This window comes from Salmo salar, chromosome ssa21 (assembly GCF_905237065.1).
Source record: "Salmo salar chromosome ssa21, Ssal_v3.1, whole genome shotgun sequence".
NCBI lineage: Eukaryota > Metazoa > Chordata > Actinopteri > Salmoniformes > Salmonidae > Salmo > Salmo salar.
In genome coordinates this window covers 20,117,124-20,134,395 of record NC_059462.1, presented here as the reverse complement: position 1 = coordinate 20,134,395, position 17,272 = coordinate 20,117,124, and the positions used below count along the sequence as shown (strand labels likewise).

Below are 17,272 nucleotides of genomic sequence, written 5' to 3'. Positions count from 1 at the left end.
TAGCTTCACATCGTGGGAGTGCATTTCCATTGTCTGACGTTCCTACAGGGATCACATACACCAGTGGCAGTCGGTGCCGACGACGATGAGACAGCCTATAGGGAAGAGGTCAGAGACCTGGCAGTGTGTTGTCAGGACAACAACCTCTCCCTCAACGTGAGCAAGGCAAAGGAGCTGCTCGTGGACTACAGGAAAAGGAGGGCCGAGCACGCCCCCATTCACATCGAGGAGGCTGTAGTGGAGCGGGTTGAGAGCTTCAGGTGCCTTGGTGTCCACATCACTAAGGACCTATCATGGTCCAAACACACCAAGACAGTTGTGAAGAGGGCAAGAAAATGCCTATTCCCCTTCAGGAGGCTGAAAATATTTGGTATGGGACCTCAAATCCTCAAAAGGTTCTACAGCTGCACAATCGACAGCATCCTGACAGGTTGCATCACTGCTTCGTATGACAACTGCTCGGTATCCAACCGCAAGGCGCTACAGAGGGTAGTGCGTACGGCCCAGTACATCACTGGGGCCAAGCTTCCAGCCACCCAGGACCTCTATACCAGGCGGTGTCAGAGGAAAACCCTAAAAATGGTCAAAGACTACAGCCACCCAAGTCACAGACCGTTCTTTCTGCTACCGCACTGCAAGCGGTGCCGGAGTGCCAGGTCTGGGACCAAAAGGGTCCTTAACAGCTTCTACCCCAAAGCCATAAGACTGCTGAATAGTTCATCAAATGACTACCTGGACAATTGGCATTACCTCCCATATTTTATTCTTATTTATTATAATTGTTTGCACTAACTCTCTTGCGCAGGCTGGAAGTACACTCACTGGACTCACACATAACACTCCAACCCTCATATACACACACACACACAAAACATTCACACTCATGCATACTTTAGTTGTTTTATTATTTAATCTTTATTTAACCAGGAAAATGATTATTTTGGACCAAACCAACATTTGTTATTGAAGTAGCAGTCCTGGGAGTGTATTCTGACGAAGACAACAAAAGGTAATCAAACTTTTGTAATAGTAAATCTGATTTTGGTGAAGGCTAAACTTGCCGGGTGTCTAAATAGCTAGCCCGTGATGGCTGGGCTATGTACTTAGAATATTGCAAAATGTGCTTTCACCAAAAAGCTATTTTAAAATCGGACATATCGAGTGCATAGAGGAGTTCTGTATCTATAATTCTTAAAATAATTGTTATGCTTTTTGTGAACGTTTAACGTGAGTAATTTAGTAAATTGTTAGTAAATTCCCCGGAAGTTTGCGGGGGGTATGCTAGTTCTGAACGTCACATGCTAATGTAAAAAGCTGTTTTTTGATATAAATATGAACTTGATTGAACAAAACATGCATGTATTGTATAACATAATGTCCTAGGTGTGTCATCTGATGAAGATCATCAAAGGTTAGTGCTGCATTTAGCTGTCTTCTGGGTTTTTGTGACATTATATGCTAGCTTGAAAAATGGGTGTCTGATTATTTCTGGCTGGGTACTCTGCTGACATAATCTAATGTTTTGCTTTCGCTGTAAAGCCTTTTTGAAATTGGACAGTGTGGTTAGATTAACGAGAGTCTTGTCTTTAAAATGCTGTGAAATAGTCATATGTTTGAAAAATTGAAGTTTTCGGATTTTAGAGGAATTTGTATTTCGCGCCACGCCCATCATTGGATATTGGAGCAGGTGTTCCGCTAGCGGAACGTCTAGATGTAAGAGGTTAAAATGGTGTAAAATAGTCATATTTTTTAAAAATTGCAGTAATAGCATATCTAAGGTATTTGAATAACGCGCCACAGGATTCAAGCGTCCCACCTAGCCCATAGAGGTTAAGAACAAATTCTTATTTTCAATGACAGCCTAGTGGGTTAACTGCCTTGTTCAGGGGCAGAACAACAGATTTGTACTTTGTCAGCTCAGGGCCGCAGAGGGCACACTGCTGGTCGGTGCTGGGGGGGTTCCTCAGGGAGTCGAGGCAGCAGGCAGGGCACTATCGTGTCACCCCAGGTGAGTCGGCACCAGGCTCACCCAGAGCCCCCTGTTGCTCACATGTATGTGTTTATCAAATTTCCTAAGTTTTCCCCGCATACCCAGCATAAGGCGCTCGTAGATTCAGGTGCAGCTGGAAATTTTATTGACCATTCTTTTGCCCATAGTTTAGGGATTCCCCTGGTTCCTGTAGATATGCCCTTCCCTGTGCACGCCCTCGATAGTCGACCATTACGGTCAGGGCTGATTAGGGAGGCCACCGCTCCACTAGACATGGTTACGCAGGAGGGTCACAAGGAGAGAATCAGTCTCTTCCTTATTGATTCTCCTGCGTTTCTCGTGGTGCTGGGCCTACCCTGGTTGGCCTGTCACAACCCCACTAATTCGTGGCAACAGAGGGCTCTCAAGAGTTGGTCACGAGAGTGGTCAGGGAGGTGTGCAGGGGTTTCCATCGCTGTGACTACGGTGGAAAGTCCAGACCTGGTCTCCACCGTGCGCATCCCCTCAGAATATGCCGATTTGGCTCTTGCCTTCTGTAAGAAGAAGGCGACTCAATTACCACCCCATCAACGGGGGGATTGTGCGATAAATCTCCTGGTAGACGCAACACTTCCCAGGAGTCACGTGTATCCTCTGTCACAGGAGGAGACGGCGGCTATGGAAACATATGTCTCCGAATCCCTGGGGCAGGGATACATTCGGCCCTCCACTTTACCTGCCTCCTCGAGTTTCTTTTTTGTGAAGATGAAGGATGGAGGTCTGCGCCCGTGTATTGACTCTCAGGGTATCAATCGGATCACTGTGAGGTACAGCTACCCACTGCCTCTTATCACCAGTGCGATCGAGTCAATGCACGGGGTGCGCTTCTTCACAAAATTGGATCTCAGGAGCGCTTACAACCTGGTGCGTATTCGGAAGGGGGACGAGTGGAAGACGGCATTTAGTACCACCTCAGGGCACTATGAGTACCTCGTCATGCCGTACGGGTTGATGAATGCTCCATCAGTCTTCCAGGCCTTTGTTGACGAGATTTTCCGGGACCTGCACGGGCAGGGTGTAGTGGTGTATATCGACGACATTCTGATATACTCCGCTACACACGCCGAGCATGTGTCCCTGGTGCGCATGGTGCTTGGTAGACTGTTGGAGCAAGACCTGTACGTCAAGGCTGAGAAATGTCTGTTCTTCCAACAGTCCGTCTCCTTCCTAGGGTACCGCATTTCCTCTTCAGGGGTGGAGATGGAAAGTGACCACATTTCAGCTGTGCGTAATTGGCCGACTCCCACCACGGTAAAGGAAGTGCAGCGGTTTCTAGGGTTTGCCAACTACTACCGGAAGTTATCTGGGGTTTTGGTCAGGTAGCGGCTCCCATTACCTCACTGCTGAATGGGGGACCAGTGCGGCTGCAGTGGTCGGCTGAGGCGGACAGGGCTTTTGGGCACATGAAGGCTCTGTTTACCTCGGCTCCCGTGCTGGCTCACCCGGATCCCTCTTTGGCGTTCATAGTGAAGGTGGACGCGTCCGAGGCTGGGATCGGAGCCATGCTCTCTCAGCGCTCGGTCAGCGAATCTATGATGTGGGAGACCGGGAGCTGTTGGCTGTTGTCAAAGCTCTGAAGGCGTGGAGACATTGGCTTGAGGGGGCTAAACACCCTTTTCTCATCTGGACTGACCACCACAATCTGGAGTACATCCGGGCAGCGAGGAGACTAAACCCTCGCCAGGCAAGGTGGGCCATGTTCTTTACCCATTTTGTTTTCACTCTGTCCTACAGACCAGGTTCCCAGAACACTAAGGCAGACGCACTGTCCCGGATTTATGACAGAGGAGTGGTCCATGGATCATACTCCCATACTTCCGGCCTCTTGCCTGGTGGCACGGGAGTCGGACACGGACATCGAGCGGGCGTTACAAACAGAGCCCACTCCTCCCCAGTGTCCAGCTGGGCGTCTGTACGTTCCGTCTGCTGTCCGCGACTGTTTGATCTATTGGGCCCACATGTCACCCTCCTCTGGTCATCCTGGCATCAGTCGGACGGTGCGTTGCCTTAGTGGGAAGTACTGGTGGTCCACCTTGGCCAAGGACGTGAGGGTTTATGTTTCCTCCTGCTCGGTGTGCGCCCAGTGCAAGGCTCCCAGGCACCTGCCCGGAGGGAAGTTACAACCCCTCCCCGTTCCACAATGGCCGTGGTCGCACCTGTTGGTGGACTTCCTGACGGATCTTCCTCCCTCACAGGGCAACATCACGATCCTGGTCGTTGTGGATCAGTTTTGTAAGTCCTGCCTTCTCCTCCCTTTGCCCGGTCTCCCTACGGCCCTACAGACTGCAGAGGCCCTGTTCACTCACGTCTTCCGGCACTACGGGGTGCCTGAGGACATAGTCTCTGATCGGGGTCCCCAGTTCACGTCCAGAGTATGGAGGGCGTTCATGGAACATCTGGGGGTCTCGGTCAGCCTCACCTCAGGTTTTCACCCCGAGAGTAACGGGCAGGTGGAGAGAGTAAACCAGGATGTGGGTAGGTTTCTGCGGTCATATTGCCAGGACCGGCCGGTGGAGTGGGCGGCATTCATCCCCTGGACAGAGATGGCCCAAAACTCACTCCGCCACTCCTCCACTAACCTCACCACTTTCCAGTGCGTACTGGGGTATCAGCCGGTTCTGGCACCTTGGCATCAGAGCCAGATCAAAGCTCCTGCGGTGGACGAATGGTTTAAGCGCTCGGAGGAGACCTGGGACGCTGCTCATGTGCATCTGCAACGGGCCGTGAGGCGACAGAAGGCGAGCGTCGACCGCCACCGCAGTGAGGCCCCGGTGTTCGCACCGGGGGACCGGGTCTGGCTCTCGACCCGAATCCTGCCCCTCCGCCTGCCCTGCCGGAAGCTGGGTCCGTGGTTTGTGGGGCCATTCAAGGTCCTGGGGAGACTGAACAAGGTATGCTACAGGTTACAGCTTTCCCTAGATTACCGTATTAATCCCTCGTTCCATGTGTCTCTCCTCAGGCTAGTGGTGGCTGGTCCACTCCAGGAGTCTGAGGTGCGGGAGGTTCCTCCACCCCCTCTGGACATCGAGGGGGCCCCGGCGTATGCTGTTCGAGCCATCCTGGACTCGAGGTGTCGGGCAAGGGGCCTTCAGTACCTCGTGGAGTGGGAGGGGTACGGTCGGGAGGAGAGATGCTGGGTGCTGGTGGAGGACGTCCTGGACCCTTCGTTGCTGCGGGAGTTCCACTGTCTCCACCCGGATCGGCCTGCGCCTCGTCCTCAGGGTCGTCCCCGAGGTCGGTGGTGGTGTGCTGGAGCCGCGCATCAAGGGGGGGGGGTACTGTCACAACTTCCGCCAAAGTCCTCTCCTTGTTCGGGCGGCGTTTGGCGGTCGACGTCACCGGACTTATAGCCATCGCCGATCCACTTTTCATTTTCCATTTGTTTTGTCTTTGTTTTACACACCTGGTTTCACTTCCCCAATTACTTGTTCATTATTTAACCCTCTGTTGCCCCATGGCTTTTTGTGAGAGATTGTTTGTATGTTATATGGTCCGTTATGTGGGCTTGCTTTATTGTATTGTATTTGCCTATTTTGAGTAAATTACGTTTATTTACTCATATCTGCTGTCCTGCGCTTGACTCCTCTACACAAGCTACACACAGACTCATTACACATAGATATCAGTTTTATTCTTTGGCTGTGCGGAGTGTGTGACTCGCTCTGAATTTATGGGCTGTGGGGACATTAGTTAAATAAGAAGAAAAGTGCTTAGTCTTCCACAATGATAACCACAGAGGGGGAACAGCATGCTGCGCTATCAAAATGCCAATGGAGGAAGATTGATGTCCGGGCAAGAGAGAAGTGCTCGCTAAGAACCCTGGTCCGCCTCACAATCCCTCTCCATGTCCCGACAGCCTGCCAGGGACAGAAAAGCTTTCTGCCTTAATTAAGTGTGTGTGTGTATGTGGGGGGGTTACTGAGTGCGTGTGTGTGTGTGCGTGTGTGGACATTGAGTGGTGGCTACATGCACAGGGATAATGACTCTGCTCAGCAAAGCACAGACTATCTGGCAAGGTTCCCTGGTGAAACTGATTCCAGGCAATATCCTGGCCCCATGGTCCTGTGTGTGTGTGTGTGTGTGTGTGTGTGTGTGTGTGTGTGTGTGTGTGTGTGTGTGTGTGTGTGTGTGTGTGTGTGTGTGTGTGTGTGTGTGTGTGTGTTTGCATGGGTGCGCGTGCCCATGTGAGTGATTCTGATTTCCTTATCTCCTCTGTCCCTCCCTCATCATCCATTCTACCATCGGTGCACATTTCCTGGGCAGCTCTGCTGCTACTGGCATGCACACAACCATTGTTTCCAGAGCTGCCAGACAGACAGCCAGACAGACAGCCAGCCAGCCAGCCAGCCAGAAAAACTGGGAAGGCACGATAAAGAGAAGGGAACTGTGTGGCACAATAGGTGACACACTTTCAAATAGTAAACACCATAAAGCCTACTACATATTCCTATTTCAGCCCATTCATAGATGAAAAAGTCCTGGATTGTTTGATCGATTGGATTTCATACACTTTTTCCACCTGAAATTTCACCTGCTAAATTCCTGCCCGCAAAGATACCAAATCCAATAGCATTGTAGCTTGGATAACATTGTAACTGCTACCACGCGAGTGTAATACAACATTCACAGCCCTGACTTGTGTTCACAATGACTGTATTTCATGACAGCAATGTTACAGTGATAATGTCACTCGTACACAAAACAGATGAGCTGAGTTGCAAAATGACAGTACATCCTTTCATTATGCAGCCTAACCAAGTGATGTAAGCTTACCTTGTCTTTCCTTATCCTCCTAAAGGGAAAGAGGCAGGAGAAGAAGAACTTCCCCCAACTGAAGACCATGGCCAGACACCAGCCTAGTCCAGCCATCGTCCTCACCTCCTCCTTCCTCTGTCCTCTACCACACTTCTTCGCTATCTCTCGCTTTCTCGCTCCCTCTAATTTCAGATATCCTGCGATACAACGCTCACAGGAACCATCCAGCTCTCAGCTAGCTGTGGAGGAGGTGGGAGTAGGTCTTACATTTGTTCCCTGAAAAAAGTGTCACCTTCCTGGGCTTCAGCCACCTAGATGTTCCCCTAAAATGGAATGGAGGCCACCTTTACGAGTGAGGAGGCCAGAACCACACATGACAAGGTCCCATCCCACTTCAGCTTTCCAAGCCTAGCAACCATACAGCATCCCTGCTTAGGAACACTCTCTCTCGCCCTCATTCTCTCTCTGTCTGGATGCTGCTCTCTCCATTCATGGAAGAAGGAGGAGAGAAGAGGAGGGGAATGGGCGGGGGAGTGGGAGAGTGAACAGCCGAACGGAACGATAGACACTCACTGTGATAAGAAAAGGGGAGGAGGAGGGGAGTAATTGGGAGTAAAGGAGGATGGCGGGCATACTAAGACTTGGTCACTGGCGTTGCCTCTGATTGTATGTAGATACATCACATACAGTGTATGTAGGGAAAGAATTGATCAAATATAGATAAACAATTAAGCTACTCAGAATATTTTTATCAAATGATGTAATGAGATGTCCTAGAAGTCCTTGCCAGCCAGTTGGAGTGATATGCAGCATTATCATGGGTGACTGCACCAATACAATGGCCGCAGACAGATATTGAGCCAAAGTTCACTCACTCAATTGGATAAAGAGTCCCAAAGACATGGTAATATACTGGTCTGTAACTGACTAGATACTGGAGCAAAACAAAACAGCTTCTACTTTTGGGAAAGTAACTTAGAAAGGGCTTGAAGGGGGAGCACGTGATGCCGCGGAGCTGAGCAGACGTTGATAAACCGAGCTCTTCAAAGTTATTCTATTATTACCTAAATAACAACGTTGAAACAATATTCTAACATCGGCTGATAAATTGTCAGTACTTACCTTCCCAAAGAGCCATGGACCTCCGACCGAGAGGCAAGAAGGACGACCAAAACGTTGTTGATTCCCAAGATAACAATAATGCTACAGCTAGCAAGATTAGCATTAGCCCTCATAAGTCAGACGACAGTTCCAGACTGTTGCTATCGGCAGCCTCTTGCGAGCCTGCCGACATGCTGGCTACTCTCCTCCTGGAAATTCAGGATGGTAACAAAGGTCTTTCTATGAAAATTGACAAGAAATCGGCTGAACTCCATTCTTCCATTGACGACCTGAAATCCTCCATGAATGATCTCCTTTTGAGAACGACTGAGGCTGAGTTGCGCATTAGCACAGTTGAAGATACCATCGCTCGACATGACCAGGTTCTGATACAACTGCATAAGGACAATGCCTACCTCAAAAACAAGGTAGACCAGATGGAGAACCAGAGCAGACAAAGTAATATCCGTGTGGTGGGATTGAAAGAGGACAGCGAGGGCCGTGACCCGGTCCGTTTCTTCACTCAATGGATCCCAGATGTCCTAGGCATAATCAACTTCACCAAGCCGCTGGAAATCGAACGCGCCCACAGAACATCAGCGCCGAAACCCCGGCCAGATGAGCCCCCACGGGTCATCATGATCAGGTTCCTCCGTTTCCAAGACAGAGAGAAGATACTGCAACTCGCAAGAGCCAAAGGGGACATCACCATCGATTTGCAAGAGGGTCAGCCTTTTCCCGAATATGAGCGCGGATCTCGCCAGACGTCGCAAGCAGTTCAGACCTGCCTCCAAAGCACTGAAGGAGAAGAACATCACCGGCTACCTCATCCACCCTGTGCAGATGAAAGTTCAGTACAAAGGCCGAAGCCATCTCTTCAACACACCGGGAGAAGTGTTCACTTTTCTCAAAGAACTGAACCGCGTCTGAACCAGGACGGTCTCTCTGGGGGATAAGATGCAGTTTGTTTGTTTTCTATTATTCGGACTGAACTGCTGATATCTTCTTGGATTTTGGATCCGTTTACCCCGCTATCCGGTCGCTATAACTGATTTGTACATTTTCAACTAACATTTTTTTTCCCGGGGTGAGTTCTATTAAATTTACAGGAGAGTATATTTTGGTTTAGTCAATATCCACTGGGCGAAGCAAATAAGTGGGCTTAGGCCCACTGCTTTCCCCCCCATTTATGTTTCTCCTCTCCCGAAAAGAGACTCAAGCAGCACTTTCCGTGGGCAGTAAATATTCAGCCATAAATGTCTATTCACAACGTTTGTTTTCTACTTAGAGAGCACGCAGGTTTTAGTTTACGCCAAGGTTTAGCTAGTAAGAGCAAGATGGAAAGCGAGCAGCAACGTATCTCTACAAGTGTATTCATGTTTGATTGTTGGGATTGTTGTTTTAGTCTGACAATCGGGGTGGGTGGGATTTTTTTTCTTTCTTTTTTTCTATGTTTATTGTTGTTTCCTTCCTAAAGAGACACAAAGGTCACTTCTGTGTTCAAACCAAAGTTGAAACATTTCCTGACTATTTACATATGAGAGATTTCCATTCGGTTACATATTTGAAACTTCGATGACCATATGTTTATACAGAATGTCTTCCTTCAGGTCGCTCAAGCACCACCAGGATGGCTACTGGTTGGAGGAGATTTAAATTTTTGTTTAGATACAGTTCTTGATAGGTCCTCTGATAAACCCTCACTTCTTACCAAAGCCGGCAAGCTCACCATGTCATTTATGAAAGATCTCAATTTACTAGACATCTGGAGACAGTTGCATCCACAGGATAGGGACTACACGTTTTATTCACACCCACACAAGACACACACACACGCATAGATCACTTTTTACTATCGACCCAACTGTTTCATAAAGTGTTAGATATCAAGTATCTCCCCAGATTGCTTAGTGACCATTCTCCTCTGGTATTATCATTCTCCATTCCTACCAAGGTAAATGGAGCATATAGATGGAGACTAAATTCTACACTCCTAAAGCAACCTGAATTTTGTGCATTCATCAAAGAGCAGATCAATATTTTTACTTTGACAAACAAAACCCTCCGCTCCTGACAGTTTCATTCTTTGGGACACATTGAAAGCCTATCTGAGGGGACAGATCATTTCCTATACTAAAGGGCTGAAGAGAAAACACGGTGCGGAACTGAGTGCCCTTGAATCTGAAATCTCCGAGCTAGAGAAAATCTACCAAAGAGGCCCGACTAAAGATCTATACAGGCTTTTGGTAAATAAAAAACTGAAATATAATATTCTGAACACATATCAAGCTGAGAGGGCCATCACTAAATCAAAACAGCGTTATTACGAGCTTGGAGAGAAAGCTCACAAAGTATTTGCATGGCAACTGAAAGCAGAGGAAAGTAAGAGGACAATTAATGCTATAGAAACTCTTACTAACGAGATATCTTTCGACCCTACTGAAATTAATAATTATTTTAAGAAATACTATGAAGACCTCTACACTTCCCAATCAAGCGATGATCTATCAGAGATCGACTCCTTTCTCTCCTCTCTCAACCTCCCATGCCTGTCAGAGGAAGACAGAGAGCACCTGAGTGAACACTTCTCAGTTCCTGAATTGTTGGAGGCCATTAAATCCTTACCTTCTAATAAATCTCCTGGGGAGGATGGCTTCCCTCCATAGTTCTATAAAGAATTTAGGGAGCTGTTGATCCCTACCTTATGGAGGTACTTAAAAAATCCGGGGAAGACAACTGCTTTCCAGAGTCTTTCTCTCAAGCAGTGATTACTGTAATCCACAAGAAAGGGAAAAACCCGCTAAAGTGCGCTTCCTATAGACCAATCTCTCTCCTTAACACAGATTGTAAACTGGTCACCAAGATGCTATCTAAGAGACTGGAGTCATGTCTTCCCCTGTTGGTCAACCCAGATCAGACTGGCTTCATAATTAATAGATTGTCCTCCAATAATCTCAGAAGGTTCTTTGATATAATTCACCTTGCTAACAAAAACAAAATACCTAGTGTCGCAGTCTCCCTCGACGCTGAAAAGGCCTTTGATATGGTTGAATGGCCATACCTCTTTCGCGTCTTGGAAAAGTTTGGTTTAAGTACCGTGTTCGTAAATTTGATAAAATCACTCTACAAATCTCCTAAAGCTAGGATTGCTACCAATGGGATTACTTCCTCCTCTTTCCCTCTCTATAGGGGGAACAGACAAGGTTGCCCAATTAGCCCCCACCTCTTTGCCCTCGCCATCGAACCGTTGGCTGAGGCTATTAGAACGTGCCCTGACATACATGGCTTTGAGGTGGGCCCCCATACCCATAAATTATCACTCTTTGCGGACGACCTTATCTTATTTCTAACAAACCCAGAACACTCCCTCTCTCACTTGCAGATCCTACTACAGTGTTATAGTTATTTCTCTGGATATAAGGTCAATTTTGATAAAAGTGAAATCTTACCGTTGTCTGTCTTTGACCATCATACCATCAAGCACAAGTTTCCTTTTAGATGGTCGCCTATGGGCTTCATATATTTGGGCATAATGGTGGATGGTAATCTGAACAACCTCTATGAACTCAATCTGGCCAGTTTGTTGCAAACGGTGGAGGGTAACCTATGTAAATGGATGGACCTGCCTCTCACTCTACTGGGTAGAATCAATCGAATTAAAATGAATGTCCTGCCCAGATTTCTATATTTGTTTCAATCTTTCCCTATCCCTGTTCCCGCAGTATTCTTTTCCTCTCTCGACAAGCTGACCAGACGGTTTATCTGGCACGGCAAAACCCCTAGGGTTGGCCTGGATAAACTGACCCTTGATTACGGTCAAGGGGGCTTAAACCTCCCCAATTTTAGAATGTACTACTGGGCTGCACAGTCTAGGTTTCTGGCTCAGAGGTTTGACAATGGTCCCTCTCCCTCATGGTTGAACATTGAAAAGCTTGAGGTAAATGATGACACTGGGGCAGAATTGTTTTACAAATGGGACAGAAAATCTATAAAAACCATCACAGACAACCCTTTAATCATACATTCTGTCCTGGCATGGTGCAAACTGCATCAGCTGTTCAGACGAGGGGGATTCCTTTCCCCTAAAACCCCTTTATGGAACAATAGATTGATCCCTATGTTTTTCCAGAATAGTAACTTTAGACCATGGTCTGATAAGGGGATCACTCTTCTAGAACATTGTTATGAGGAGGGAGTTCTTATGTCTTTTGATCAGCTGAAACAGAAATACCACTTGTCTAACAGGGACTTCTTTAGCTACCAACAACTACGAAACTTTATTAGGGTGACTCTCAAGAGACAATGGAACCTACCTAAGATGTCACCTATTGAACAACTCTGCCACGCAGACCAACCACTGTTCAAGACCATTTCCCTTGTTTACGATGCTCTTATGTCAGGACTAACACTGCCTGAGCTAGATAAACCCCGACTTAGATGGGAAAAAGATCTGGGTATTAATCTTTATGAGGGTCTATGGAGTGACCTATGCAGGGATGGTGTTACATCCACATTGAACTCCAGATACAGACTGATCCAGTTGAATTTCCTCCATCAGCTCTATATCACCCCATCTAGACTGCACAAGTTCAACCCTGATAACGCCTCCCTATGTTTTAGATGTGGCTCAGAACACTGCCATTCCACTTGGCAGTGTTCAAAACGACACGGTTTCTGGCAGGGGGTATGCGATACCATATCCTCAATTCACGGGGTTGCATTCCCTTTAGACCCGGAGGTCGGTCTACTGGGTAACTTTACTAACACCAATCTTAGGCAAAGCCATACTATAAAGCTAACAGAAATATTGCTAGCGATTGCCAAGAAATGTATTGCCTTGAAATGGAATTCCTCCCTGCCAGTTGCAATGTGGCTATCGGAAGTTAATAGTTGTATCCCACTGGAGAAAATCGCTTACTGCTTGAGGAATAAGTTAAAGACATTTTACAGAAGTTGGCAACCTTTTATTGACTATATGTAGAATAATATAATATGTAGCTTAAGGCAGATATGATCCAATGTCTCATTATTATTATTTTTTTTATTTTACTCTTTATTATGACTTATTTATTGTTTGTTTGTATATATAATTAAAAAAATTGTTACGCTCGTCTGTTACTGTCACTTTGTCCTATTGTTGTCTAATATCTTTTCACTTTTGTTTTGAATGTTCTTAATTGTAAAATGTAAAAATAAAATATATATATATAAAAAGAAAGGGCTTGAAGCACACGTGCACACACACCCACCCACACACAGAATATAATAACTTTAATGTGCATTTTTTATGTAAATTGCTTTGGCCACACCTGCATCAATCCTGCTGAGCTACATGTACAGTATATAGCACTAGTACTGTATCTGTTCCACTGAAAGACACAAACTCTTAGTTGGAGAGAAAGAAAATCCCAGATATATCAATCAATGGCCAAGCCTTTTTGTTCCAGCTCTCCACATCTGTCATTCAACCACACACAGGATATTGTCCTGTTTTCTTTACAGGGAGGACATTAGTGAAGAGAGCCTTCAGGTTTAGTGGGGAGCACTTTGTTGGATAACCCCTGTGTTTAGGTGGATCTCTACTCCTTGCTTTTCCTATATATATATATATATATATATATATATATATATATATATATGGCGGTGCTTTTAATGTGATATGTTTTATGACTGCTGCAAAATGAATTGCCTCTCTGAGGACATTCAAGTTTTCTGAATCTGAATATTATGCACCATTTAAGGAGAGATTCTCCTCACATGATAGAAAACTAGGATGAAGCTACAGTGTAGATATCCCAATATGTACAACTGAAGACTACTTTATAGGTGTAGACATGTAACAAAAATGCAATCTACATCAGGTATGCTGTGCAGGGAATGTAATGCGATAAGGACCGGGGATATAGTAGGAGCGATCGCACAATGCTGGCAAGGAGACAGAGAGAGGCATCGGAGAAGGGAACAGGACACTGTGCTGAATGTTGCACACTTCCTGTCTCCCCAGAGGGGGGAAACAATGGGTTCTGGACACACAGTTTCACTTTAGCTAAGGTAAAGCCAAGCCTGTTCTGGGAAACCAGCCAAGAGGCTGGGGGAATTGGGGGACCATTGTTCCAGTGAGAATGTAAAGGGAAGTGGATGATGGTGTTTTGGAAGAAGGTGGGAGAGGTGTGGTCACAGCTGCTGGTTTGGTGGGTGAAACATATCTGAATGCTAACTGTCTTGTCATCGCAATCATCTAAAACTGCCTGCCCTCCAGGACACCAACAGCACCCGATGTCACAGTCAGGCCAAAAAGATCATCAAGGACATCAACCACCCGATCCACGGCCTGTCCACCCCGCTATCATCCAGAAGGCGATGTCAGTACAGGTGCATCAAAGCTGGGACCGAGAGACTGAAAAACAGCTTCTATCTCAAGGCCATCAGATTGTTAAATAGCCATCACTAGCCGGCCTCCAACCAGTACCCTGCCCTGAACTTTATATTTTTATTTAACCTTTATTTAACTAGAGAAGTCAGTTAAGAACAAATTCTTATTTACAATGACGGGCTACCCCGGCCAAACCCTAACCCGGACCACGCTGGGCCAATAGTGTGCCGCCCTATGGGACTTTCAATCATGGCTGGTTGTGATAGTCATTGTCACTAGCTGGCTACCACCCGGTTACTCATCCCTCCACCTTAGAGGCTGCTGCCCTATGTACATAGACATGGAATCACTGGTCACTTTAATAATGCTGACATACTGTTTTACTCATTTCTTATGTACTGTATTTTAGTCAATGCCATCCTATTAAACTAATGCTGTATATATACTATTGTATCCTACATATTCTACAGATATACCAAATATTATATCCACATCCTGTCCATAATGTCTATAAATCCCATCACATATATATATATATATATATTTATACTCCGGACTCCGACATTGCTCGTCCTAATATTTATATATTTCTTAATTCCGTGTATTGTTCTGTGTATTGTTGTGAATTGTTAGATATTACTGCACAGCTGGAAGTAGGAACACAAGCATTTCGCTACACCCAATAACACCTGCTAAGTATGTGTGTGACCAATAAAATTGGATTTGATTTGATCTGTGCCGTGAAAGGAGATGCCACTACCACAGAGCAAACCACAACTATTTAATTTAGCCACTAGAGACAAGTTACCACGTAAACCAGCCGTGCCCAGACAAGGAATTCCCTCGTCCAATTGCAGAACCTATCCCAGAGTTTCCCATAAGAGTTTTTCCCAGGCCTGCTAAGCGCCACCACAGCGACTCATTTAGGACCGCCCGGTGATAAAGCGTCCCGCAGAGATTCACCTGCCAATACAAGAGTGGAGAGGTAAGTCTGTGCTCCAATGACATCATGTGGTGTATTGTGCATACTCAGGCTAGTTAAAGAGCCCCATATGCTACTCACATATAACTGTCTAAATGGAAGAATATCAAACCAAGCCCTGCAATGGTAAAGCTCAGTTTAAATCCAAATTAATTTCAGTCAACAGGGTGAAATTTTTATTTAATGTACCAATTACTTTAGGTTTGGAATTTACTCAATAAAGTGCCTGTGATTAATGTATGCAATTAACCCTTTCCCTCCCTTTATTGATGGTGCCCATTTTGAGGATTGAGAGTTCTGCAAAATGTGTAGGTGTGACAGAAAGACGGTCGGAATGAAATAACAATTATCATTTCGCTATTTGTGAGGGCTCCAAAAACGACCTCTTTCTATCTTAAGTATGCATATAGATGCCTCTGTACAAGCAACAAGACAAGACTAATTCCAATCTTTCCCCCATCCAATACCGGGATCCCAAACAAAACACTCTGCTTTTGTTCAGTTGGTGAGAGTGAGTGGTGAATGAGGGGGGATATAGGGCCAGCGAACATATAATGTGGGGCAGATTCGGGGGTGGGTCGGCAGGGTAGAATGCTAAGAGAGGTGGCTGGGGTACAATGAAGTACCCTCTCAAACAAAATCCCACTATCCCTACAATTTACTCCCCTAACCCCTTGGGAGTGGAACAAAGAGCCACAAGGGCCTCCTGGGAATCTGTGACATCACCGCCTGATTCTCTGACTAGGCTACACCTCATTCAGGGATAGGTTTCATGTCTAACTACTGAACACAATACTGCGATACCACAGCCTTAACACGTGAAATGTTTAGTGTCTCCTGTTGAGGAACGATAAAGGACATGCAGATTCCAAAATGGCTGCTGTCCCACCCTTTAATTTACACTCGTTAAGTAGGCATGAGAGACCAGCAACAGAGAGGGGAGACTGAGGATTGGATGGGATGGGACTGCAAAGGCGCGGCCCCAGAAGTGGTCCAGCCTAGGCTGTGTGGTGGACTGAATTAAGTCCTAATTGGCTGTGCTTTGTTCCCAAAATTAAGGACTTGTACAGTAGAGTTGAAAATGGGAAAGAAAGGGAACGACAAGAAAGGAGAAAAAAAGGAGGGGGAAATTAAAACAAGGTCCAAGATCTCCTGTATGAGGTTTCAACGAGTCGAGACATTTTGTCAGTTTTTATCATAGAAAGATACCCATTTTGGGGGCTGAAATGGTGTTCGTATTAAGGCCTCTAAGGAAGGAAAAATTCTTAGGAAATTATAAAAGTATATTCCCTAGGTGCTCCATCATGTATTGGCCAATAATGTCAAAAGTCTGAGGGGTTCCAGGCAATAGATTTTTTATTAACTTCTACTGTAGCCCCACGCATCACGGCTGCCCCCTCCGCACCAATCTCCATTGAAGCCCAGCCATTATTGTTGAGAGAAGCCTGGGAGGTGATCCGAAGGGAAAGCATGTCTGTGTTTGGACTATAGTGCTGGCTGACTGGGGGAATCAAGGGAGGGATCCCCTACACCACTGTTTCAATGTAGAAGCTAGGTACTGTATGTCAGTCAATCCTACTATGTTGTCACCAAGACACAACGACTGCAGCGAGTGGTGATATCACTCATGCTACATTTCACTGATAGTTGACTGACAACTTGCTCATATCAAAGCATATGAAAAACCCTATGACTACTAAACATCACTGTGTCATGCATGGTTCTATATAAGCTTCACACAAAACAAAACAGATCTTATCTGCATTGGATAAGTCCCCAAAGGCACAGCGACCAAGGGAGCTCTTTGTGAACCAGATATAATCCAATTACAAAATTTCAATCATAAATGGGACATACCATTGTGACACTGACGGAGGGGGGAATCTAATGAGGGCTTCCTCTTATGTACAAACAGAGGTAAAGGACTTAGGGAGGACTGCTCCAGGGTCACTTCCAAGGGGGCCAGAGAAAGACCCCTTCTGAACCCAGCAGTTATTACTTTCCCTGGGTCCATAAAGTAATTAGCCGTGCA

The 17,272-nt window shown here is 46.2% G+C and overlaps 1 protein-coding gene across 8 annotated transcripts in view; it reads right to left on the bottom strand.

Annotated features, from left to right (window-relative positions):
* Window positions 1–17,272, bottom strand: part of tns1b (tensin 1b) — a 312,092-nt gene that overhangs the window by 235,422 nt on the left and 59,398 nt on the right. Inside the window, exon 1 of one of the 8 annotated variants that reach the window (XM_014164406.2) lies at window positions 6,803–7,219. The exons of the other annotated variants lie outside the window; for them this stretch is intronic. Within the exon in view, the coding sequence (XP_014019881.1) occupies window positions 6,803–6,898 (96 nt within the window). The 5' untranslated portion in view covers window positions 6,899–7,219. Of the gene's footprint in view, window positions 1–6,802; window positions 7,220–17,272 lie in introns of those variants that run through there. 8 annotated transcript variants of the gene reach the window in all.